The sequence below is a fragment of the Lactuca virosa genome, chromosome 6 (genome assembly GCF_052849685.1).
Source record: "Lactuca virosa cultivar CGN04683 chromosome 6, Lactuca_virosa_CGN04683_v6, whole genome shotgun sequence".
NCBI lineage: Eukaryota > Viridiplantae > Streptophyta > Magnoliopsida > Asterales > Asteraceae > Lactuca > Lactuca virosa.
Window position 1 is genome coordinate 274,122,014 of NC_136431.1, and position 27,872 is coordinate 274,149,885.

Genomic DNA, 27,872 nt, shown 5'->3' on the forward strand with positions numbered 1-27,872 from the left:
GTCTCGACTCTACTCGACGAGTTAGGCCTCCAACTCGTCGAGTCCCAGAGAAAAACACAAGAAATGCTTGAATTAACTGCGTACCAGGAATCGGGTGTTACACAACAAAACGTATCTTGTTGTGATGGATCCTTTTCTAACAATTTTCAATGTTATACGATAACTATATAGTGTAACACCGTAATTTTTCAAACAACTTTTTCATTTTAAAATCGCATACTTTTCATAACACATTGTATGAAAATCTTGTTTATTCAGATTACAAAACACAACTCCATTAAAAATCCAGGATCCTCAAAACATAACTCTTTCTCTGGTGTGTACAATCAAGCCGGTGCCTTCCCGCGATTCCTGAGAACAACCTGAAACACATAACACATAACATGGTAAGCACGAAGCTTAGTGAGTTTCCCCAAAATACCACATATTAGCCACTCGAGGCTATAACTCTGTGGACCCACTGGTCCTAACTCTGTGGACCCTCTGGTCCTAACTCTGTGAACCTTCCGGTTCTAACTCTGTAAACTCTGGAACATACACAACATAAATCACATAGAAATAATGCAGTGCATCACAATCACATAAATAGCATACAAGATACTCTGTCATATAACTCTGTGAGAAGACTCACCTGGCAAGCAGAAAGCAGCTATCCTCACACTCGAATCTTGAACTCGCCACCGCCTAACACATAAGGCAAATATCTCTAATTAACACTCGAAATCTCAACTCTAATTAAACTGATGATTACTCTTTCCCTCTCTAATTGGGAAGTGGGTAAAAGACCATTTTACCCCTCCATGGTCTCTATTACTTATGTTGACCAAGACCCCTCAGTCAACAGAAGTCAACTCAAGACAACAGTCCCACTTGACCCGACTCGGCGAGTACACCTTTGTGACTCGCCGAGTTCACTCACCTTCCCGAAGTCACTTGAAGATCCAGATCAACTCGTCGAGTTGACTCCACAACTCGCCGAGTTAGTACGCGATTCATCTCAATCAGAAAACCCTAACCGACTCGGCGAGTCGGCTCATGGACTCGGCGAGTCTATATCGACTTATCCTCATTCAGACAATTTCAACCAGATCTATCACTCTAAACTATAGATCTATCATCTCAAGGCTTAAAACTAACGTAAAGTTTCGATCTTTACGATCATGCACAATGCTATTGCTTCAAAACACCAATACATGCTCTTTATGAAGGTGTTTGCTCATCAACCCTCATTTGGACCACTAAAGCTGAGCCATCTAGTCTCCAGGGACCTTACAAGGCTCAGATCTGAGGTTTCCCACCTCAGATTATGTCTCACTAGCTCATACTCACAAAGAAAGGGGAGTTAAACCCTAAAACTCCCAAGATCTTGAGGTCTAACCAAGAATAGGCGATAAGGATACAAGATTATACCTCCTACAGTAGTCCCATGAGAAGAAAAGCTAGATCCACAGCCCCCATCTCGTCCCTTGCTTGAACCATGCTCTTTTCCTTCCATAACCTCCACCAAAATGCTTGATTTCATCACAAGAACTCTCCCTTAGCTCCAATGGCAGTTTAGGGTTCCTCACAGATGATATGAGGCGCACTCAAGGTCATAAGTTCCCTTAAATAGGCTCCAACCCCGGAACTTAGGGTTTTCCTCTGCCCAGCACCTACTCGGCGAGTCCATACTTGGACTCGTCGAGTCCGCTCATTAAATCCACGCGATTATCTCGACGTGACTCGGCGAATCTGACCTTCGACTCGGCGAGTCCTTCCTAAATCTTCAAGACTGAAACACGAACTACCATTCTCGAAATTCCGGATGTTACAAATCTCCCCCACTTAATTTGATTTCGTCCTCGAAATCGCTCCTCAAACCACTTAGATAGAAACCAAAACACCGAAAGGCACCACTGAAAAGATATCTTATTACACAACTCATTTTCCCATGGTCATCTGAAACAACCCGGAAATTCCAATCCTGGGAGGAAACCAACCTCTCTGTCTTTAAGATACCTCCCCTGACCCTCCGAATTCTGAAAAACTCTAGTGGCCTGACATGTCGCCAAACCGTCCACTCAAAATATCATCACGTTATTCGCTCCTCGAATAACAGACCCCAATACTCACTGATCCTCTGATCCCCTCTGAAAAATCCAAAATTCGGCTAACGCTCACTCAAACCGAACATGCTAAATCATCTGAATTACGCCCTAAGAAACGGAAGGGTCCACACCTCACCGGGGCTCATCCACAAAACCGCTATCAGAACCCATCCAAATCAAGGAATCCGTCACACTCTGCCCCCCGGCACAAGGGAAAGACCATACCTGTTCAGAAATGTCCTCAGACATCACATTCGTAAGCCCCAACTTCATTTCTCATATCCCTTTTCAATACTGGGCACTAGGTCAACTCCTGACTCCACAGTTGAACCTCCAAAGGCCACCCATAACATGACCCGAAAAGTCTCACCGGCTTCCCTCTCACAACAACCATCTTGGCCCGGTGACACTTAAGTCACGAAGCTCTCTTTACCCCAACGAATACCACAATCCCGCTAAATCGTTTCACCCTCGACCTCTGTCGAACACTACTCCCTAGATACATGCGCCTCGCGGTACCTCCCGTACCCGAGTGTTGACCTAAACAGGTTTAAGACATCAGCTGATAAACAATACCCTCAACTTGGGACCCATCTCAGAATCTAAAATCTCATCTCGCATACTCAGTATACCACTAGAATCGAACTCAACTCGAGAGTCTGATCCGGTACAGAGTTGGAACCACTCGTCCCAACGAACCACTCAACTCATGACTCATGACCCGCAACCCATGCGTTCCTCACTTATCCACTTCCCTTTGGTTGCGAAAACCACTACTCCATTCAGAATATAACGACTCCCAACAATTATGGAGACCCCAATCTCACCCCTGGTTCGACCCCAGGCTTCCACATACCTAAATATTAGGGCTACCCAAGCCTAAAACTCTTCTGCCTCAAGCTCTGATCAGAGAGCACTTTATCACAACATTCTCTCGCTGGCTAGTGGGTACTACGGCTCCCCGCAGTATCACAACGAACTCTCACTGAATAGTGGGTACTACAGTTCCCCGTAGCATCACAACACCCTCTCTCTGACTAGTGAGTACTACGGCTCCCCGTAGCATCACAACACTCTCTCTCTGACCGGTAAGTACTACGGCTCCCCGCAGCATCACAAGACCCTCTCTCTGGCTAACTCATTGAACTGCACCTCTTCGCAGTCCCACCCCACTAACTCTTACCACTTCAGGATTTCATCCTCAGATCGACTCCACACTACGATCATTACTCATGCTCTGCGGCCCAGCATAGATAGGTACACACACACCCATCCGGGCTTCACACGACCACCGTCGTGACTAAACCTCTTTTCCTCGCTGCAATACACATTCTCAAATAAATCCATTTGATGTAAATTAGCTGAAGGGCCCCCACCGGAACCATAGACACTTGATACACCACTCGTCATCTCAAACTCAAATTCAAAGCAATCCGAGATTTCAGGACATTAAACTCGGATACCCCGGAATACCATCACAACACCTCGCAGTGTCTTGACTCTACCACTGATCTCATACTCATGGCATCATACTCGGATACCGCATTGCTTCCTTGGAACCTCACAACCGGTCTATCTCACGTGTCACTTGTAACCCCGGAATACTCCATCTTCCAAATTAAAACACAGAGAAATTGCCAACGACTCAGAACACGAAGATGACAATCCGAAACTTCTTCCTCTAATGCTCAAAACTCATGCTAGAATACTCATAATGACCCTGAAGTTGATTGCCCAGTCAACTTCTTCCCTTCCCATACTGCATATAATAGCTCATACTCTGAACCAGAAATTCTCAACCGTCGAACTAACCTCGCAAGCCAACCACCTCGAATTCGCCATTTTACCCTTGAAGGATTCCTAACCACCACAAGGTCTCCGACCAACGGCCACTTGCCGTGGAGACACTCATCCTTTCTCAAACACGTACCACATGCACTATCTCGCTCTGCACCTCTCCCTGACCCCCAATAACCCTGGTCTCAGAAATTCGCACCGCCAGCCTCTCTATCCAGTTCCCTAACCGCTTTTGAACAATTCTCTGATCTCCTAAAAAGTACCCGGTTCTCCCCCACTCAGGGTTCGAACCATCACCAATTGGTTTTCCAACAATCTAACCCACAGACTGTTTTTACCAATAACATCGCACCTACTCTTGGAAGGTGATACGCAATACTCGATGATCTCCCTGATGGAGGTCAAGCAATTCCAAATACCCCAATTCTCCGATGAAATCCTCAGAAACTTCTCATCATGACTATCTCTAGTCCTTCAGGATCTCGTACCATCCCACAACCGGACATCTCAACCGTCCAGTCGTAGCCCTGACTCTCAGTCTGAAAATAACGATCCATCATATTCCTCATCCTCGACTCTTCAACCAACGTTCCATCATGTGGGTTATAATAAGAGTGAAGTCCTCATTACCACACTCGATACTCATCATAAACAATAAGAGCCACCGCCCCAATGTCTTCTTCTTGATCGTCTGTCGTTGCAGCTAATACATGCCCTACTATGCTCAAATAGGGTGTATCCTTGTCCTTAATCATCTCAATCCCCACTGACAACATGCTCATGCTCTATCATTACCTCTCGACAGACATACTGCCCAAATACTTGATGAAAGATCGAAACCACAGCTACCCCACAGGGCTCACCCCCAACCTTGGAAATCGAAAATCTCAATACCTCTCCTGTTTCTCACAGGAACAGAAATAACACCGCTCAGGTCACAGCAAAAGACACCTCCACCATCGGCTGATCGCTCAACTCAGGCTGTAATCCTCTATAACCGCCATCTCTAATCATTCCTGAGTCTTGCGACTCCAATTGGCATCTCACCAACAATCCCTCGGGGCTAACTCGATTTCCTATTAAGGGATGCTTCACTAAAACTCGTTCATCATGGCCCTCTAGCCCCATACTCTTTCACCTCTGATCTCGGTCTAACCAATCACCACGGGGTATCTCGTAGAACCAATAACACTAACTGTCACGGGTCGTGGTACTCGAACCACGTGGCCATCTCTCGATCTGCTATGAATCATGGTACCCGAATCATGTTACCTCTTCTCAATCCGCTACGAATCATGGTACTCGAACCATGACATCACCTCTCGATTTGCTACAAATCATGGTACTCGAACCATGGAATCACCTCTCATTCAGCTACCAATCATGGAACTCGAACCATGACATCACCTCTCAATCTGCTACCAATCATGGAACTCGAACCATGACATCACATCTCAATCTGCTACCAATCATGGAACTCGAACCATGACATCACCTCTCAATCTGCTACCAATCATGGAACTCGAACCATGACATCACCTCTCAATCTGCTACCAATCATGGAACTCGAACCATGACATCACCTCTCAATCTGCTACTTAGAATCCTCCGGAATACTCCCTGCATCGAGAATGGGTCCTCTGCTTTCAGTAGTACGGGCCCATACTACCTGCCACATCTACCCATACTCTCTACACGGACCATCCCAGATTCCCTAAGTAGCTGCTCAACCTTCTCAGCCGTCAATCTTATTATGCGTGCTCTCTCCCCAGCGAAATGCTCTACTCTGTCAGCGCACTCATCTAACCATGATCACCCATAGGTTCTCCCTAGGTCCTCACACTTCTCCGCCATCAGCTGCTGAAGAATTCCTAATGATGCCAGCCATCTACCTCTTGAATATCGTCATATTCACTTAGTAGCTGACTCCCATCATCGAGAGTCCCACAAAGCACAAAGCAAGCAGCATTCGGGCATCGAATGAATACGTAGAACTCACTCTAGGTGTTAACTCCACTTGCTCTGCTCATACTTAAAGATATCACCGAACTCTGCAACTCTACCCCTCGCGGGTATCTAGCTACTCTCTTGATTAGGCTCCATAATGCTCATCTAGGCATCTCTCCTAGACTACTCCTGTACTCAAATCCTTCTCTACAAGGATTCCTGCTGGATTCTCCTACTCAGCACATACTCGAAGTGCATAACAGATAACAGTAACTCCTAGGCTAAGGCATCACAAATCAGGCCACTCTAGTCCTAACATATGAAATACCTAGCCTATCTCTAGCATGCATAATATCTCATAGCATATCTCATAAATATCTCATAATACAAACGTAAGGGTATTTTGGGAAATCACCGTTCGGGCTCTGGCTGATTGTACACACTGCTCCTTCTCGTTTTCCCTTAGAAAACTCTTGTTTGCTTTAGAAAAGCATTTCTTTGAAATTTTTTCTCAAATCCTCAGTTTGAGTCCATATTTACCCGAAGGTGCATCCGAATCCCTCAAACCAAGGCTCTGATACCAACTTGTAACACCGTAATTTTTCAAACAGATTTTTCATTTTAAAATCGCATACTTTTCATAACACATTGTATGGAAATCTTGTTTATTCAGATTACAAAACACAACTCCATTAAAAATCCAGGATCCTTAAAACATAACTCTTTCTCTGGTGTGTACAATCAAGCCGGTGCCTTCCCGCGATTCCTGAGAACAACCTGAAACACATAACACATAACACGGTAAGCACGAAGCTTAGTGAGTTTCCCCAAAATACCACATATTAGCCACTCGAGGCTATAACTCTGTGGACCCACTGGTCCTAACTCTGTGGACCCTCTGGTCCTAACTCTGTGAACCTTCCGGTTCTAACTCTGTAAACTCTGGAACATACACAGCATAAACCACATAGAAATAATGCAGTGCATCACAATCACATAAATAGCATACAAGATACTCTGTCATATAACTCTGTGAGAAGACTCACCTGGCAAGCAGAAAGCAGCTATCCTCACACTCGAATCTCGAACTCGCCACTGCCTAACACATAAGGCAAATATCTCTAATTAACACTCGAAATCTCAACTCTAATTAAACCGATGATTACTCTTTCCCTCTCTAATTGGGAAGTGGGTAAAAGACCATTTTACCCCTCCATGGTCTCTATTACTTATGTTAACCAAGACCCCTCAGTCAACAGAAGTCAACTCAAGACAACAGTCCCACTTGGCCCGACTCGGCGAGTACACCTTTATGACTCGCTGAGTTCACTCACCTTCCCGAAGTCACTTGAAGATCCAGATCAACTCGTCGAGTTGACTCCACAACTCGCCGAGTTAGTACGCGATTCATCTCAATCAGAAAACCCTAACCGACTCGGCGAGTCGGCTCATGGACTCGGCGAGTCTATATCAACTTATCCTCATTCAGACGATTTCAACCAGATCTATCACTCTAAACTATAGATCTATCATCTCAAGGCTTAAAACTTACGTAAAGTTTCGATCTTTACATTCATGCACAATGCTATTGCTTCAAAACACCAATACATGCTCTTTATGAAGGTGTTTGCTCATCAACCCTCATTTGGACCACTAAAGCTGAGGCATCTAGTCTCCAGGGACCTTACAAGGCTCAGATCTGAGGTTTCCCACCTCAGATTATGTCTCACTAGCTCATACTCACAAAGAAAGGGGAGTTAAACCCTAAAACTCCCAAGATCTTGAGGTCTAACCAAGAATAGGCGATAAGGATACAAGATTATACCTCCTACAGTAGTCCCATGAGAAGAAAAGCTAGATCCACAGCCCCCATCTCGTCCCTTGCTTGAACCATGCTCTTTTCCTTCCATAACCTCCACCAAAATGCTTGATTTCATCACAAGAACTCCCCCTTAGCTCCAATGGCGGTTTAGGGTTCCTCACAGATGATATGAGGCGCACTCAAGGTCATAAGTTCCCCTAAATAGGCTCCAACCCCAGAACTTAGTGTTTTCCTCTGCCCAGCACCTACTCGGCGAGTCCATACTTGGACTCGTCGAGTCCGCTCATTAAATCCACGCGATTATCTCGACGTGACTCGGCGAGTCTGACCTTCGACTCGGCGAGTCCTTCCTAAATCCTCAAGACTGAAACACGAACTACCATTCTCGAAATTCCGGATGTTACATATAGTGACTTGAATTGGTGTATTTTAGTATTTTCTATTAATCGTATGTTTAATAAGTTCGGTGTTAGTTTCTAATCAAATCCACATTGATAATCTTGGTACTTCGAGAAAAAAGAAATCCATATTCTTGAGTGTTTTATAATCAAATTTAGTTGATTTTTGCGTACTCCGTAAGAGCGAACGCCTTCCGAAATAATATTCGTGAGTGCTTTTTTTGTCTACTTGAATCAAAATTTGAGTGGTTTAGAATCAAATTTAGTTGATTTTTGCCTACTCCATGAGAGCGAATGCATTCCGAAATAATATCCTTGATTGCTTTTTTTTTGTCTACTTGAAACAAAATTTGTGTACAAAGAGAATTGTAATACGATACTCAACTACAAGATATAGACAATGATCTTTATTTCATAATTGTATCCATATTATATCATGTATCATGTTGACATTGATTGTGAATACATTGGTTTTGTTAATCACTTCTTCTATTGTGTAGATTCCCTTCTTCACCTTCAATTCGATCATTATACAATATACCTACAATGTACCGAACCAGGATTCTAGTTCGGTCATTCGGAATGACCCTTTGTGGTTCGGCTATCCCGGACCGAGCGGGAACTATTCTCCAAGGAGGGTACTTGTACGATTGGTCATGTACCCTATTATGAGTCAACTAATTATTGAGTACACACATTGATCCCATTATAAAAAGTTTGCATTACTTGCTGAGCATTTAATTCATGTGTGGACAATTTTTGAGCATCTCTTTGTATCGATCACAAGTTTTGTAAAGTGTTTTGTCATCTGGTAGTTGCATGGTCTGGATCTTCATCTTCATCTTCGCTATTTTTAATGGTGGACTAAATTGTTGAATAAATTTAGTTTTTAAATCATACCGTATGGTAATTGATGTGGACGGAAAGATTTAACCCTTTGTTTTCCAGTGTCTTTAAGTGTGATCAGAAACAATTGTATCATTACCACATATTTTGTAACTCCGAAGTAGTTGGTAGTTTCGATCACTTCGTCCACATGCTTGTGCGCGTTTTCATGGTCTTTACCGGAAAAAATATGTTTCTTTCAATAATCGGAGGAATTGACCCTTGAGCCCGAAATTTGTAGTCACTGATAGTGTTGGGCGAACTAGTCCTCGTCCAATCCCATCCCTCGTACGACTTGTGTATTATTATAACAATGGATTAGCAGTATCCGTCATCCTACCGTCTTCACTTTCTTCTTCGTTGCTATCTTCTTTTTTGTTGTCTTTGTTGCTTTGTGAAATTCTTGCTCGAGCTTGTTGAAAAGAGGTATTACTTTAGAAGTGAATCATGAGGACATAAACTAAATGCAAAACAAACATAAACCATAACAAAAATAAATAAATAAATAAAACAACTTGTTTTCGCCCAAAAAACGTGTCGCGTAACAGAGTCGAACACAATGTGTTTGCCGACAAAACAAAAAATTAACTTTTCACGAGAAAACCCACAAAAAAATCGAATAACGAATGATTAAATAATTTAAAGAAATTAAGTTGTTTCCCGCCAACGACACTAAAAACTTGATGTGTGGATTCATCAACAACTTTTGAATTTATTAATTGGTTTATCAGAACCGGACTGTTACATTAGGCAATATACATAATCATGTAATAATATATCTAATATATATTAGATATCGAACATTCATGTATGATTTGTGTTTAGAAAATCAAAACTATTAATTTAACTACCAAACAAAGAATAAAAGGGAGATTGTTTAAATCCAATTAAACATGGTTGAAACTAAAAAATTATAACTAAAGTTGGATAATAATAATAATAATAATAATAATAATAATAATAATAATAATAATAATAATAAATTAAAACTGAAAAAATCAACGATATGAAATTTCTAAAGTAAAAAAGTGAAATTTCTAGTTCGGTTTTGATATTAGTCCATAGCCGAATCGTTTAAAAAAATTTACTTTATGGAAAACAATATTTTTCTTAGAAAATGATGTTTAAGTTTTAAATATATATGTTTACTATAAATTTTTAATAGAATAATTAATTTTTTTTTTGAAAAAATAAAATGAAATAACGATTTTTCAAATAAATAATTAAAGTTATAATAGTTTTTGAAAATGTTCCCGATAAACAAATATGAAAATTTGTTCTAGGACTTTGTAAAATTCAAAAGTTTATACTTTGTGTAAAAAGGAATGTTAATTTTTGCAAGGCAAATATGGGCTCTTACTATAAACGGCCCAAAAGTGATGTTACTGAATATTGCTTTATCACTTATCAGGTTAAGGATGTAAATTGACAACACTACCCCTTTGTTGGTACCTCAAGGCAAGAGATGATTCCGATGAAAACCCTAGGCTCTATCACGCGCGAAACACGTGAGCCCGTAATACAGAGGCGCCGCAAGGTTAACGGTTCATATTAGCCGTTGGATGAAGTTCCACGTCATTAATCCGCGTCAAGCAAACATTCAACGGTCCAGATTACGCGTTGCGTGTAGCTACTCTGAAGAACGAAGAACCCCCTCTAGTCTCCCTCTCTCTCTCTCATCACCGTCTATCTCCCCCAATTCTGACAAAAAATTTGCTGTGAATTTTCGGCAAAGATGAAGATGTTGATCGAAGAAGAGTTGGAGTTCGAAGGTGAGAACAAGGTTGAAGAAATCGTTGTGGATGACACCGAAGAAATTGATAGTGAAGTTGAAGTTGAAGAAGACGACGGCGAAGACGACGACGAAGATGATGATGACGCCGACGAAGAGGAGGAGGAAGAAGACGACGACGATGATGTGCAGGAGGTTTTCCAAAGCTCTGGTAGTGGTCCACCGGCTCAGCCGGTAGAAGCCGACGATGACGACGAGGACGAGGACGAAGAGGATGAAGACGATGATGGAGACGACGACGATGATGACGACGGAGAAGATAGCGACGACGACGACGACGATGAGGAAGGTGAACAAGAGGAGGTAATATTTATCTTCACTTTGACTATTTTGTTTGAATTAGTTAACTTATTACTTTGAGTAAATCATATCTTAGTTGATAATTCTGTGAAAATTTTAGCTCAGATCTGATGATTATTTGCCTGTATCTGCAATCTAGCGTATAGACAAATTACCTTTTTTAATTTTTATCATTCGAGTTTAATTATTCTCTCTGTCAGTTGTTACTACGAGTCAAAAACCTCACTTTATCTCTATGTCTCTTGTGGTTTTTATCAATTTATCTTCCAAAACTTACACAGATCCATGTTTTTTTTTGCCAGTGATAGATCTGTTCATATTGATATTATTTTACTGACGTTCTTTAAATATTATCTAAATTTGCATTTATGCTTCATTTCAAGCAATCTTGTTTTAAATTTGCTTTGTTTTCTGTTATAAAATTTCAGATCTGATTATTTTCTGTCAAAACCGTTTGTGATTTTGACTGTTTCAGTTTTTTTACTCTGACTGTTTACGTCATGATTGATCTGTAATGATTCCGTTCATGTAGCAAACAATATAATTCCCAATATGTGTTTCTGTTTTGGGGTTCTGTTTCTTACAGGTTTTTGGCATGAAACTTATCAAATTGTACATGTCCACTTTTATGTTATCGATATTTAGATATTTGTGTAAATTTTATATTTTTACCAATTTAACAGTAGTTTATGCAACTCACACAAATTATTCAACCTGGTTTACAGGAGGATATGGGGACCGAATACTTGGTTCGACCCGTGGCTAACCCGGAAGATGAAGAAGATGCAAGTGATTTTGAACCCGAAGAAAATGGAGCGGAAGAAGATGAATTTGAAGAAGAAGAAGAAGATGACGACGAACAAGGTGGAAAAACAGAAGCCCCACCTAAGCGGAAAAGGTCAACCAAAGATGATGATGAATCTGATGATGATGATGATGGTGATGACGATGATGATGATGATAGACCATCCAAGAGATAGTTTGGTTTCTTGGGATCTATGATGATGATGATCATGGATACATAGGTCCATCTCTTTCTCTCTCTATCTCTCTAGGGTTTATGTTAAAAACTTTATATTATGGTTGGTGGATCATCTTGTTTACTACCATATATTTTCATGTAACTTTTCCATGGTGCAGTTATATCTATCAGGGTTTGCATAGTGTCACAATGGGGTTATTTTTAGGAACAAAAAAACAAAAGAAAAGTTTGCTACTTTTTTTTATGTTTAATTTTATGTAACTTTTAGATGATTTAGGACACTCCTATGTTTTCCTTGATGTGTATCGTTGGATAATGTTTAGTGTTTTTTCTCACATTTTAGCAATGACTTTCTTTGTTCATCATATTTGTATTATTATTCTCGATCTAATTTTGTTGCGATTTTTATATTTTCACATCTACACATGTTTGGATAAAGTGTTTAAGAATATTTAGAAAAATGGAAGTTTTTGGATTTAATAGGAAGTATTTGAAAGTGTGAAGAACTATTGGGTGGATAGATCTCATCGAATAAAGTATTGAGGGTTTGTTTTTGACTTTTAACGTTTGATACAATTAAAAATGTTTTTGATGAAGAAATCAGTAAAAATGAAATTTTGAAAAATGAGGGACTAAATTCGAATTCGTGCTTAGTATATGGACCGTTTTTGTAAATTTTATTTTACAAAGAATCAAAGCAATTGCAAAATTAAAAGTACCTTTGTAATACAAAAATCTCATATACAAAATGAAATTTGGGTTAAAAAAAGCTTAAAAAACACTTCTATGTAAGGAATATGAGATTTTACAGTTTTGCCCTTTGGATACCGAAAGCCAATTTGGGTTGTATGGTAATTCGACATCCCACGTTAGCAATGAATCGATAGTCCTTCACTAACGCAACGCGTCATTGACTTAATCACGCGTTCTTTCCATTTTGCTTTATTTATTTAAGTTTTAAACGAATTATTTTTGTTTTGTATTTTTCTATTTGATGGCTTTTTATTATTATTTCTACTGACATATTTTTTTGTTTTTGTCGGCAGGGAAGAAGGCTTGTGTTATTTAAAGATATGAACATGTTTATTTCTTCGTTAACGATTTAACGAAAACATTAGGGTTTTTAACAAAAATTAGTGGACGTCGACAGAATAGTGTATTATTATAGATGATGTATTTGTTTCCACATTTTATTTTTAGGATGACATGTAAAGAATTACATTAGTTTTGTTTGTGAAAGCTAGAGAACAAAATTTAGGAATGTAACAATTTTCATTTTGTTCATAAATATCATAAAATATTATTTTTTTGTATATTATATTATTAAAGTTTTTAAACTTTATAAAAAACATTATTATTATTACTGATAATAAGAGATTTGTTGAGTTGGAAATCTCTCTCTCAATGCAAATATGACATGTATATATTAAAACTAAGCGAATCCCCGTGCATTGTGCGAGCATTTAATTATTTAATTAAAATAATAACTTTTAACAAACTTTAATTTATTATTTATATATGAAAAACCAATGTTAGTAGCACAACAAAACATATAGTTACCCTGTTCGTTTTATGAACAACCATGGTTTTATGTCATTGATTATTTCTACTATAAATTGATAATTTTATAAACCGTTTTAAGTTGTGTAAATTTTATATCAAACGTATTAAGTTGTGTAGATTGTATAAAAATGCATGCTAATATCTAATATAACGAATAACAAATAGTATGGAAAAAAAACTACAACTTTTAATTATATAAAATCTCTACAACATCTACTATAACATTTATATCAACAAAACTTATTAAACCCTTATAAATCATACAAAAATATGTAGAAATCAACATACATTTGGTATACATAAACATTATTATCCCCTAAAACAAATCGTGTTGTAATAACCATTGATACGATAAAACTCATTTTTTCGACACTTCATATTTAAAATCACAAATCTCATCAAAGACATGATTTTTTCTATCACAACTTACTCGTATACTACTAATATAGTTATAATGTGTATAAATAAGAGGAAAATAAAAAGACATTACATATTAATAACCATATGTTAAAAACTCTTGAATGTGTAAATATTTAAATAATAACATGTATAAGTCTAATCTTTATATATAATTATAATAGCTCAAAATAATAGTAAAAATATGCTATAAATGTGATGTTACAAATGTTTATATATATATATATATATATATATATATATATATATATATATATATATATATATATATATACACACACACAAACACAAACACAAACATTTTAGTCGCCAATAACTTAGATAACCCATCTTCACGAAGTCTTCCTTACCTATTTTGCTTCTTGTCTTGATCTTTTTGGAAAAGAGAAAGAAATTCATCTTAAATTATTTTCCAAACATAATGAAATAGTCTTCAGTTATTGTGCTCGGATTTGTTCATCATCGGTTAGTTGTCATACAATGAAGAAAATCATCTTCCTCTTACTTTTTTCATATATAAGACAATATTACCTGTAAAAGAAAAATCATGTTAAAACGTTAAATAAAACAAATCAATGTTTTTGTTTTAAAGACGAACATGCATAATATAAAAATAGACCTTGAAAAAAAATTTGTTTTTATTCACATAAATCATTTTGTTTGAAGCTTCCAATCTACCATACAATCACCAAAAAAATTATAAATTCTACCAAAATAATCTACCAATGTGAACTATATATATACAAAGATTAATTAATTAGTGTCATAAGTACCATTAAGTATAAAACTCTTAAATGGTAATTAAAAATCATTATTACAAAGAAATATGAAAAGACATAAGTTTCAAATCAATGTAGTGCTTAGAAAAATGCATCTATTATAAGATATATATATGGGGTGTTGAACTTATAGAGTGTGTGATTTTCTTGGAATGAGATTATGTGTGATTAATTACTTTGAAGGTGAAAGTGTGTGGGGGTTTCAAATGCATGAGGTGTTAGCAAATTTTTATGTGGGTTTCAAATGCATGAGATTCAAGAAAAATGCTAGCTTTATAAGTATGTATGATAATAAAAATAAAACATATAATTTAAAATCAAACATACACATAAAACATATCTTCTACCACCAATCGCCACCGTCACCTCCACCCTTCTGACATCTCTTCCGCCACCAATCTGCCACCACCATCACCTCCGCCAACAAATTTGTTAACACGAAGAACCGGCTCTCTTTCTTCCACCTTTTGAATCTCCTCCCCAATATGCAACACAAGCTATGTGTTGTGCTCTTCAAAAATCATGTTTGGCTTGTTGAAAGTCCATCTAAAGGACTAATAAAAGTCGTATCAAATAACCTATCAATTATATATTGCCTTGAATCACGACCACTTGCCTATAAATAATCAATGTGGTATCAACTACTCTATATAATCAATCAAATAAAGGTTAATTTCACTAGAAGTTAAAAAAAAAATAAAAAAAATTAATCTACTATCATCATTATTAACAAAAAATGACAAGAATTTTGCTCAACAACTACCTCATGTTAGCAGTCAAACATGATATGTGGAAGGACCAGGATAAAATAAAAACATATACGGATATATCTCATGTTAGTTAGTTTCTCTCTCAGTCTGGATTATATCAAAATGTAATCTCAGTCAATGCATTGTTAATGATCCACATATCGTTGTTGAGTTGATGAATCTGGTGTAGGTTCTTAATGAATGATTTGAGAGGAAGAAGATGCTACACAATTTAGAAAAATGATGAAAGTTTATGGTTTAGAATGCTTTTTTTATTGAGGTTCTTAGGGCTTAGATTTTTTTTTTTTTTTTTTTTTGAAGCTTTACACTTAGTTTATATATATGATGTCTAGATAAATTAAGTGTTTTGTTTTAAATATTATTGTTTACAAACACAAAATCAAACACAAAGTTGAGTGTTTACCTCAGATTCAGAAAACCCTAGTTTTCGCTTTGAATCCCTTTTTGAACTCATGTAAAAATTCAAGGTGAGGAGGCGTCTGTGTCTAGAGTTGAGTTTTGAAGAACTCTTCTTCAAATCACAGTTGATACGGTGGCTAAATGAGGGAGAATGAGAGAGATTTGTTTGCATTGCAGGTGTTAAAGAAAGTGGGAACGAGATCGACAAGGGAGAAGGTAAAATGGTCAATGTGAGATAAAAGATCGGTGTCCATGTGGCAAGCCACGTAAGCATTTAGCATCATTCAGCTAACGTGACAAGCCATGTAAGCCAGTTGGCCTACCCGAGATGAAGGTAGCCAAGTTTTTGAAACCACAAAGACCAAGTGCTACGCCTATTTTGGGAAACCAAACCACATGGATCCATCCTGTATTTTTGTTATAATAAAAACACAAAATGTTTGCTAGACCAGTCACCCAACATGTACATTTTGTCACAGGAAAACAAAATGCATAAGTATACAAAACTGCTAAAAACCTTATCATATCCCTCTTCAAAATCACATCTTGGTCCTAAAAACATATATAAACTTTCATTAAAATATCCAAAAATTGAAATACATCGTAAACCTTCAATCCCCTTCTTTTTGTAACTTCATTTGTCAAGCAACATCACCACTAACCAAACTTGCTTTGTGTATTCCAGTCAGAATTATTTAAAAGATATGCACGATATCATAAGCAAATCTTTTCTCATGTCAAGGTAATCATAGATGGTTTTAAAAAAAAACATATACAAGAATGCTAAAAAGAAACAGGTCAAACACTTCCAAAGTTATCCAAAATATATTCCAAATGTTTTACAACCTCCTAGCTTGATTTGATATAAAAAAATAAAAAAAAAATTGGATCATTATCTACAAATTTCGACAAAAAACGAGTTGTTCCTTTTTTCTCATTATATGTATTTTTATAATGATATAGACGATATTTAAAAGTATTTGGGAAAATGAGTCTTCGACGCATTTAAAGGAAAAAAAAAAAAGATAAAATCAAATTTGTAAAAAGTTAGGACTTAAATAAAAAGGAAACACTCATATACTAGCTCATTAGATTATTAAGTCATGCCCAACATTAGGTCAAAATTTTAAAACAATTGTTGCATGATTGATGCCTTTTCACAAAATACAATTATATTTATCAAAATAAAAAACATATATTATCTTCTTACTTAGCATATAGTTCAAAAAAAAAATTTATGGAGAGTATGCAATACAATAATAATAAAGAAAGCTTATTTAAAAGGATACGTCCAGAACAGCACGAAAGACTGCAAAAAGAGATTATTTGTTGGTTAATATACAATCTATCTGATTGTAGACATGACATGACATGACAAAACAGATTGGACTGATGACAGTGTGACAAAAACTGCAAACTTTTGTCCCACTCAAAAAAGATGGGACAGAGATTTCCTATCACCATCGAAATCTCGTATGTGAAAAAGACATAAATGCCCTCGACACCCTGATCATGAAAAATAGCCCTAGAAAGCTTGTCCGGTAGTCCTATGTAACAAAGAAGGATATGAGAAAATTACCAAAAGGCCGCCTAGAAAGCCGTCAAGAAGGACCCGATTCCAGGTGTCAAAATATGAGTGGATAGAGAAACCAGCCTTGGCTATTAGACAAAGGGAGGTTATTGCCATGACAAGTAAATAGATGACAAATCCCATGAGGCCTGTGAATCCCAAAATTCCAGCAATCACTCCACCAATGATTGACATGAACGTCCGACTGCATCATTTCATAAATCATAAATTCATTAACCAAAACTATATAAAAAATAAAAAATAAAAAATAAAATCTCAATAGTTTATTTATATAACACACTAAAGTAAGCAATCTTGTGATGTATATACCAAATTGTAGGTGTATTTATATCTAGAGTAAAATGTAAGAATAGCAACGGAGTTTAAGTTATTTGTGTATTACAAAATCCTACTTTTGTTTCTTTCTATTATAGGATTGTACTTCTTGCAACTTTTTTCTTATTAAGGCATTGTACTTTGATGAAAGATACCGAAATATAGCATTGTATTTCAATTTGTTTCTTATTAGGACATTAGACTTTGAAAGATTTACAAACGAAAATTGCTTTGTATATGGATGAAATTGTTACAATTAGGTAGATATTTTAAAGTACAATGATGCAATAGGAAGAAATAACAGTTGGATGCTATAATAAACAAATCAATGAAAATATGTTGCTATTTATGTGCAAGATCCATTAATCCAAGAAACAACAAATTCCTTCATTTGAAGTATCCAGAATTCAATTCCGTCCTCTTCTTTGCAGCCAAACAAGCCGTGGAATGGAATCTTGAAATACCAAGAACCAAGCACAACCTTAGGGTCTGTTTGGAATCACTAAGGAATGGATTAAGTATGGTAATGGAATGGACCATTACATTCCATTGTCATGTTTGGCTGAGTCGAAGGAATGGAATGAATCATTCAAACATGTTGGTTTTTTACGTATGAATAGAAACATATATGAAAACTAAATTGATAAATATGTTGTTTTAAAAAAAAAATAGATTTCAATAATATAAAGGTATATCGTTAAATAAAGTGCATATAAGCATATTTCATTTCGTTTGAAATATGTTATACCGTACATTATTCAAATAGTTAAAAAAAGAAACATTAATCATCTAAAAAAAGAGTTGGCAAAATTAAAAAAAAATAAAAATAAATAAACACTATAAATTCTTGAAATATAACTATAATACAAATTAATTTTAGTTGTTTTTGGAAAATAAAAAAATAATTTAACTGAAGTTTCTAATTTTCTTAAAAAGATTAGCATTATTAGAGATTATTGAAATTCACATAATTTATAATTAAAATATATCATTCCATCTCATGCATAAATGAAAATAAACACCATACAAATCAGCCTAGGAGAAGGAATCACATTCCATTCCCTCTCTCATTACTGCATACCAACCACTAACATAATTTTCAAACAAAAAGCAATCAACTTTTCTGTTTTCGTTTTTTTTTTTTTTTTTGGACAGGGGACCAATCAATAAAGTTATCGTGAAGCAATTATTTCAAGAAATTACCAAATTAAGTGATATGAAGATTTACATTCAAATCACTAAGTAATAACTCAGCTCAGGGTAGATTATTGATTTGTGGACATTTAAACACTAGGTAAGATAAAAAGCATCACAAAATTAAGTAATCTAAATTGCAAATAATCAATCTAAGTGTGAAAACTGACCTGTAGTATATGACTTTCATGTTGCTTTGCATATTTTCCACATTAAAAGTTGGTATCTCATTTTCATTTGATTTCTTTCCAGAATCATCATGGCCAGCCATAGCCTCCACCTTTTGTAATTTTTATGACAAAAAGAATAATAATATATAAATCAGACATACATTACAGCCAAAACTCAGTTTTCTTTAATCCAAACAACCCCTTAGTAATTAGTATTGATGTGGAATATATATAAATAGTGAAATTGATTAGAAGTGATTTAAATCCCAAAATAAATAAACATTTACGTGATCCCCTAAACAACTATAAGTTAAGAACAAGCACAATATGTGATTAGTGTTTATGACAATGAGCGAATAAGTAATTTAAGTTTCAAATTTTGCCAAATAATAAAATTGTGTGATATGTGGATACAAAGATTCAAAGATACTAACAAGGTAAGGACACTCATACTTCAGTTAACATCTATGAGTGTGTGAATACAACCCCCCTCGTTTTTACCAAACAATCACTTGATCTTGATCTATGTTTAGTTTTACCTCATGCCCAATATTTTACTTACACTATTAAAGAGAAAGAATTTGTTTTATTGCCTCGTCATTCTTTCTCTTTAAGACAAGAATTAAGTTATACTCCAGATTTTTCACCATAATTTCTAAATTGTGAATTGTTAATTTCTTATTGAATTGGGTATTGGGTCACTAACACTTTTATCCTATTGAAGAACAACAAGAGTGTGATGCACTTTGAGTATATCTCATATTCGTATAAATGGAATAATAATAATAATATAACTCAATTGATCGGGTAAATTTGAAGAACAATGGGGAAGTGGAACAGATATAAATTCAGTGTTCCAGATCTTATTTCAACTCTTGCCAATCAGCATACACCAAGAAACCCTAAACTACAAATCGAGAAAGTTAAAAGAGTAACCATTATGATGTTTCATATCCTATTTTAAGTCCTACAAATCAGTATAAACAACGGAACCCTAAACCTAAAACTGAAGAAATCAAACGAGAAGGACAAGAGAATGACTCAACACAGTGTGCCGAATATTATTTCAGCTGTTTAATCACACAGGGAAGAGCAGCCAAATATGATACCTTGAGCAAGGATGTACTTGATTGCACGGTAGGGACTTGAGCGAAGAAGACGATGATCGAACGTAAATGCTGTAAATTCAGCACCGGAAACGAATGTATCGGACTGTTTTGGGCGAATATGACCCGTTTGAAGTTGGACCACCCAAGCCGAAAATGGTAAAAATAAACACCCCAATTTCACCCAGTTTATTTTTTGGGCTTGGGCCAAGATTATTATACTTTACGAGTACTTATTATTATCATATATTGTAAATGAAAGTGTTAATCAAATCAATTGTAAATGAAAGTGTGGTTGATTTCCAATGAATTTGGAGAAATTTAAAGTATGATAACGAGTCAGAGCCATGTTTATCGAATCAATTGTAAATGAAAATGTGTTTGATTTCCAATGAATTTGGAGGAATTTAAAGTAGGATACAAGTCAGCCATGTTTATCGAATCAATTGTAAATGAAAGTGTGTTTGATATGTAATGAATTTGGAAAAATTTAAAGTAGGACAATGACTAATGAGTCAGTCATATTTATCGAATCAATTGTAAATGAAAATGTGTTTGATTTCCAAAGAAATTTGGAGGAATGTAAGGTAAAATTTAAGTTTGATTGAAAATTAGAATTTTTTAGATTCTATTAAATTCTGTATCATTATTTTGCAACGATTTTAGATTCATTTGTTATGACCAAGTAAGGTTTGATCACAATTATGTTCCATTTCCCTAAAACCAAGTATGTTCCTTCATCCACAACTTCTTTGATTATGACCAATCTTAACAAATATTTAAACATTATATAATTGTTTTAAATATCACTCATACGTATTGACAAAGACTAATAAAATTATTCAGCATATAGAAGTGTTCGATTCATTGATTGGAATTTCGACTTCAAACGTCTTAACTAAGTAATTTTGAGTTTTTGCCGATGAAAAGTTCTAATTCAAACTAACACGTTATTGTAGTATTGTTGTCATTTACATTTATCTATACATCAAGGCATTTTAATTATTTTGATCTTACAAAATGTTGATTTTAATTACCGATCTTCTGTTAAACCTTAAATTAATTTGCAATTAGGAGTTGAGTTGATGACGATAGATCATAGATACATGCATGGAGAGATGAAAATGGTGTAAAATTTTCCGCAAACCACACAAATATAGCATAGGCTAATGATCTAACTCATCTAAGGATCAAAGCAAAGATAGTCGTGGTGTTTAAAACATCTCAATGTTTATTGAAATAAAAAAAAAAGGTGAAGCCTCTATTACAAATGATATACCAAAAGTCATTAATCTATTTCTTTCCACTCTTCAAGTATCTTTTAGCAAGTGCTCCATTACCACCATTAGGGTAAAACCCGCCTGGGACTTGTTCTTTTCCGGTTCCATACACTATTCTTAGTATTTCTCGTGGAGATCGATCATATGCCAATGAATCTTTATCACCTGCAAGTATGTTCCCTTGTATCTTCTTTTCTGCCCCAATATCAGTTGACACTTTGAGGCCTTCGTCTTTTAGGCCATTGTTACCTAGTTTGTTTCGTAGTTGTGAGATTTTATCTGTGAACTCAGATACAGACATTCCATATGGAACTACTTTTTCCTTCGCCCGTTCATAAAGAAGGCTTCTGATGACAGCATCTTGACCTGATTCTACTCCCAGTAATCCTGCTACAAGCTGATCATCGTTTTCATGATTATCAATACACATTCTTTAGGATTCAGGAGACATACATAAAAAAAGGAAATAGTCACGAACCATTAATAATTTTCATTGCAAAATAACCACCTTTTTTTGTATAAGAATGTCAAAAGAAAAATTCTATAGTTTCTATATGAATTAATGATATGTTAAAACAAGTTGTAAAAAATATGAATGCAGGAAAGCCGTTATTTATTGCAAAATATTTTTTTTACACGAGTACGTAACGGGTTATGTGCACCAAATAAAAGCATGATGATTCAAAATCAATCACTTAAAATTTTAGGTTAATCAATTTATCGGCAGCATTTCCTGATTTTTCTAATTTGTATGGAATAATTTTACGTTATATTATCAAAACATAAATACTATAACAAAATTTGGTTGCCTCAAATCCTACTTGATCGTTTAGTTCTTACTTGAGCTAATTAAGAATTACAATTACAATAATTGAATATAATAGTGAAAATATATTTAACTCAAATTTGTATACAACTGAAGTAATATTAGCTCGAAAACAATGATTCGGGTAAGAAAAAACAATCTTGATCGAATTTCAAAAATGACCAAGTAAATAGGTACATAAATTAAACAACAATAAAAATGCTTAAAAAAATATTAAATAAAAAAATTATATAACGTTATGACTTATAGTGGGGAACCGATGTGGGCTGCCAGGAACTCATTTTTTCACATCGAAACATCTTTTATAAAGTTTATAATATAAATATAGATTTATAGAAACTATTGTTGTGATTTGTTTTAGAAACATAGCTTGACAAAATTATTTTTCTTTCTTAAGTTTACATGTATTTATATTAAATAACATATTTCTTGAAATGGAAAGATTAATACCTTTCGAGAAACTGGGCTTTGAAGCTTTGGATTTGTTCCAACATATCCGGTAAGACCAACATAAGGGATCACATAACACGAAATAAGATAATTGATGTCATTCGCATATGGATCAAACGGGGGAGATAAAGGTTTTCCAAATGCATCATTTATAACGGTTGCAAACGACTCTGAACTTAGATTCAAGAGTGGTCTTGCAAATCCTTCTACCACCTTCTTGATTGCCCTAAATTTATAAAACCAATAATCAATATCAATAAAAAAAAAAAAAAAAAAGAACACGCATAATCAAAATATTAGAATGCATGCATGTGTATACCATGTAAAAGAAGATATATAATTAACAAACCTTAGGTGGCCAATTTCTTGATACGCGAATTGAGTGATTATATCTTTAATAACCGGACTAAGATTCGCCTGCTTTGCACCGACAGGTGGTGGGCCGCCTGCTGCGATATTCGGTTCTACGCTATCCAAGCCTTTACCCATGGATCCATACAAAAAGTATTCAGCTTCAAAATACTCTAAATTTAAAGGGAATTCTAAAAGGTTTGTGTCGTATTTGAGTAATTCGCATTCTGAACTCACGAGGGTAGGGGTGAAGAGAAAAAGAAGGAGTGTCGTTATGATCATTCTACTAGTGATGGTGGTGGTGGAGAAGGATAGCATGGCAGGCTGATGATGCACAGGGGAAAGAATATGTGATTTTTGAGTTTAGTGTTATGGTCTAACCTTTGTCCTTGTTTGCATCATTTTTATAGGCATTTAATTAGTGAAATGATGGGAGTGATGACACTTGACAGAGTTTGGACATGCCACGTTGAAATTAGATTTGGACCAAGGAAAAGGAATAAGAGAATTTCAAGTTCATCTCTCTCTTCAACCCAAACCGATTGAAAATTTAATTTTGTTGCATAATAACTTTGACTTTTAGAGATAAATAGTAGTCATTATGACGTATACAATATATATATATATATATATATATATATATATATAGTGAGGTTCAATGGAGAACCATAATTAACCAAGGAACCAAGGAACCAATCTTTTTTTCAACTTTTACAACTTATTTTTTATCAAAAAAACTAAAAATACAGAAATTCATAACTTTTTATCCTTTTTCCAATGATATCAAATTCGATTTTTTTTACGTCAAATTCACAATGTGAATCCGGATTCACACGGTGAATCCGAAAAATATTTTTCACATTCACAATGTTAATATATGAATTTAGATATTTTTAGATTTTTTTTTCGATAAAGAATAAGCTCTAGAAATTGAAAAAAAGATTTGTTTCCTTGAAGAACTAATTATGGTTCTCTATCTATCTCTCTACCATCTTTTTTGTATCCTCTATTAGACTAGATGATAGGATTTGTAGATATTTTTTTGGAGTTTTAAATATTTAATTTTGCACCACAAACCATGTATAAGAATACATTATCAACTACCTATAAGCCTTCATATTCAAATTTAATATAGAAAACTATAGTGAAAAGTTGAAATTGTTCATTAAAAACTCAATAAACTCTTTCCCAAAACACATCAAAAAGAACCATGCAAGTGTACATATGATAGGTGTCAAAGAAAGTTATGAAGCCTACTAGAGGTCTAATATAAACAACACATTCGAAATACATAAATTTGGGATAAATTACTAAATAAGAAATAATATAAGCTCAAAAGCAATAGGAAGAAGCTAACGATGAAAAAACTTGTGTTTTTTAATCAAAATGAAGTTAATTTTGATGGTTTTATACCTAATATTACATACATGACAGTCATATATTCACTTTTCCCTATATATATATATATATATATATATATATATATATATATATATATATATATATATATATATATATATATATATATATATATATATATATATATATATATGCTTAAATTATTCTATTCTAACTAATTATTGTGTGATTGTAGAAATGATTGTAAGCCAATCATTTAATTTATTTTAAGAAAGTGAATAATACATATTATTAAATTAAAGATAATTCGAAAAAACCATTTAATTTCATTTTAAGGGTATTTTAGTTAATTAACATAAATTTAAAAAAGGAAAATTGCATATTTTAAGGGATAATAGATTCTATTAATTTTAAAAATCTGATTGTATAGATGATAATTCTCGGATATTCTGACAGAATATATTTATCAATATATTGAAAAATAACAAATATGCTTGAACCATAAAAAAATACACATTCTAACAGAATATATATATATATATATATATATATATATATATATATATATATATATATATAGGTTCATTCTGACAGAATTTTTGGATTTTTCCATTTATTTTGCATTTTAAAATTATTTTTAGATTTGGTCTCACAGTTTCACAAAATTAGAATGATCTCAAATGAACCTGAACCTATATATATATATATATATATATATATATATATATATATATATATATATATATATATATATATATATATATATATATATATATATATATTCATTTGAGATCATTCTAATTTTGTGAAACTGTGAGACCAAATCTAAAAATAATTTTAAAATGCAAAATAAATGGAAAAATCCAAAAATTCTTTTTTTAAATATTATTTTCGAAACTTGAATTAACTAAAAAAAAATAAAAAAAATCTCGTTTTTTTTGAAAAATACATGAAATATTCTAATAGAATATTATACTGACATATTCTAAAAAATAATTTTAAAATACAAAATAAATGGAAAAATATAAAAATTCTTTTTTTAAATATTATTTTCGAAACTTGAATTAACTAAAAAAAGTAAAAAAAAATTCCATTTTTTTTGAAAAATACGTGAAATATTCTAATAGAATATTACACTGTACATATTCTAAAAATAATTTTAAAATGCAAAATAAATAGAAAAATCCAAAAATTCTTTATATATATATATATATATATATATATATATATATATATATATATTGATTTATTGAGTTTCTTGAAAAATAACAAAAATTTGGATACAAGTTCAATTTTTTATATTACATTCTTAGAATGATATATTGAAATCAAGGTAAAATACTAATACATTCTGAGAGAATATTGTTGTTAATCCATTCTAATACAATGTCAATGACATTCTGTATGAATACATTCTACTAGAATATACTATCGTCCCTCCATGTTTTCTTTCTTTTCCTCTTCAAAACCTAAACCCACATGTCATCTGAGCTTAGCAACTGTATAAAGTTAGGAAAAAATTAGTCACCTCGATCACTGTGTCTGTAAATTAATATGGAAAAAGTGAAGTATGGTTTATCATAGCTTAACAACTGTGTATATACCTTAATTTGAAGGTACAAGAACTTCACATAATGGACAGCTTCTTCAAGCATTGTGCTAATGTCAACTAACCCTTTTTATATATTACAGAAAAAAAAAGTAAAATCAAATAATCATCTTCTTTCATTTCAACCAACAAAAACCATAAGATTACCAAATGACATTTTAGCTTCAAACAGTTAAAGATGAACCAAGTTATTGAGTCGTGTAATCACCTGGTGCTTTGCCATATGTGACACTGAGCAATTAGGAGAAAAAGACAACAAATGGGAGATAAAAAATGAATTAGCCCAAACAATATACTAGAAATAAAATACCCCTGCTTCTCGCCTTTTGCATATTGCGTAGGAAACAAATAAATAAGAAAAACTAAAAGAAATGGTTTACGTGTATTTAATAAATGATTAAATCACCAATTGAGAGAGCTAGAGAGTTGACATCAAATGGGAAAAAACTGTGATTCCCAAATGAATGAAACGAAATTGTGATTCCATCCTCTATCATGGATTTCAGTGGCAAAAGAAAAATGTATCCAAATCCAATAAGACATGTTTTAACAGTTGCATTCCCTCATATTTCACCTCAATAAACTAAATTAAGCATCTTTTTGTGATAGGATTTATAAGTTAGAAGGGCAGTTTACCTTCAAGGGTTGAACATCACTCCCACAAATTTTGAGCACCTTGTAATCAAACATACATTCATAGCAAATGCCACATCAAAAATTAAAACATATCAATATCATATCGATTAGCAGAGATTAGAAATCAGAAAAGAAATTAGAAGCATATTCTAGTTAAAAAAAAAATTACAGCAAACACTTCAAAAATGAAATCACAGGCAATATCATAGAAAATATCAAACATCAGAAATCAAAAGTCAAAAGCATAGTCGTTTGAAAAGAAATTGGAAATCGAAAATTCAGAATAGCATAGGCTTATAGAAAACATCCGATGAAAAGAAATTGAAAATGTCACAACTCACTGTTTCGTTAGAACTAAAACAAAGAAGAAATAACCTTAATAAGGAAGTCGTCAGTGGCACAGACAGAAGGCGAAGGCTAAGATAGGAAGCAGCATGCGGTAGCCGTCTGTAGTGGATGGTCATCTGATTATGTGAGGACTGAGCCCTAAGGGACACTGTGTCGAGTGTTGACTGTGGACGAATGACGATTATCGGAGGTGGAGGCTGCGATGGGAGGCGACCGGTGGCGAGGGGTGACATTGAGACGACAATGAGAGTTTCAGATTTGAGGGTGTCGGTGCCTGAAGCTGTTTTTGGGCCTCGACACCCTAAGTAACTCAATCTATGCCTTGCATAGATCATTTAAATCTCGTATCCAAGCTTCCTCCTACACCCATCATTGGGGGCTACGGTGATAGGAATGAGGCAGAAGTGGCCGACGGTGAAGAAGAAGGAGGACGGAGTTGGGTTGAAGTTGAATTGAAGAGATTGAGGTGTTATGGTCGGCCGATGGTAAGGGTGATAGATAAAGGGGATACATTTAGGGTTAGAAAAAGTGAATTACTTTTTTCATAATTACCTGCCTAATATAAAGGATTTAATTTAGGATGAATATCAAATTAATTAAATTAAAAATATTAGTTAAATGCTAGATTATAAAATTACCATTTTGAAATGATTAGCTCACAATCATTCTTATATCTATATAATGGATAGTTAGAATATA

The 27,872-nt window shown here is 34.4% G+C and overlaps 3 protein-coding genes and 1 long non-coding RNA gene across 6 annotated transcripts; 1 reads left to right on the plus strand and 3 right to left on the minus strand.

Moving 5' to 3' along the window:
• The first annotated feature begins 10,509 nt into the window (after positions 1-10,509).
• Positions 10,510-13,323, plus strand: LOC145119846 (uncharacterized). 3 transcript variants are annotated; one of them, XM_079055608.1, is made up of 3 exons: positions 10,510-11,031; positions 11,754-12,053; positions 13,057-13,323. In XM_079055608.1, exons 1-2 carry the CDS (start codon positions 10,672-10,674, stop codon positions 12,006-12,008), a joined length of 615 nt encoding a protein of 204 aa, XP_078911734.1. In that variant the 5' UTR covers positions 10,510-10,671; the 3' UTR covers positions 12,009-12,053; positions 13,057-13,323. The 3 variants fall into 3 exon arrangements, with proteins under 3 accessions (XP_078911734.1, XP_078911735.1, XP_078911733.1); XM_079055609.1 differs by lacking the exon at positions 13,057-13,323 and adding an exon at positions 12,169-12,375; XM_079055607.1 differs by lacking the exon at positions 13,057-13,323 and having other exon boundaries at positions 10,511-11,031; positions 11,754-12,375.
• Positions 13,324-16,377: 3,054 nt separating this feature from the next.
• LOC145118820 (uncharacterized) lies at positions 16,378-20,448 on the minus strand. The gene is made up of 5 exons (XM_079054484.1): positions 20,318-20,448; positions 19,209-19,318; positions 17,518-17,713; positions 17,228-17,247; positions 16,378-16,664 (listed from the first exon to the last, which is right to left on the minus strand). The coding sequence occupies exons 2-5, from the start codon at positions 19,307-19,309 to the stop codon at positions 16,634-16,636; spliced, it is 348 nt and encodes a 115-aa protein (XP_078910610.1). The 5' UTR covers positions 19,310-19,318; positions 20,318-20,448; the 3' UTR covers positions 16,378-16,633.
• Positions 20,449-21,481: 1,033 nt separating this feature from the next.
• Positions 21,482-23,583, minus strand: LOC145120351 (desiccation-related protein PCC13-62-like). Its single transcript, XM_079056177.1, has 3 exons — positions 23,220-23,583; positions 22,871-23,096; positions 21,482-21,991 (listed from the first exon to the last, which is right to left on the minus strand). The coding sequence occupies exons 1-3, from the start codon at positions 23,537-23,539 to the stop codon at positions 21,608-21,610; spliced, it is 930 nt and encodes a 309-aa protein (XP_078912303.1). The 5' UTR covers positions 23,540-23,583; the 3' UTR covers positions 21,482-21,607.
• Positions 23,584-25,855: 2,272 nt separating this feature from the next.
• Positions 25,856-27,685, minus strand: LOC145122849 (uncharacterized). Its single transcript, XR_013714760.1, has 2 exons — positions 26,185-27,685; positions 25,856-26,079 (listed from the first exon to the last, which is right to left on the minus strand). It is a non-coding gene; the product is annotated as an uncharacterized LOC145122849 (long non-coding RNA).
• Positions 27,686-27,872: the final 187 nt, after the last annotated feature.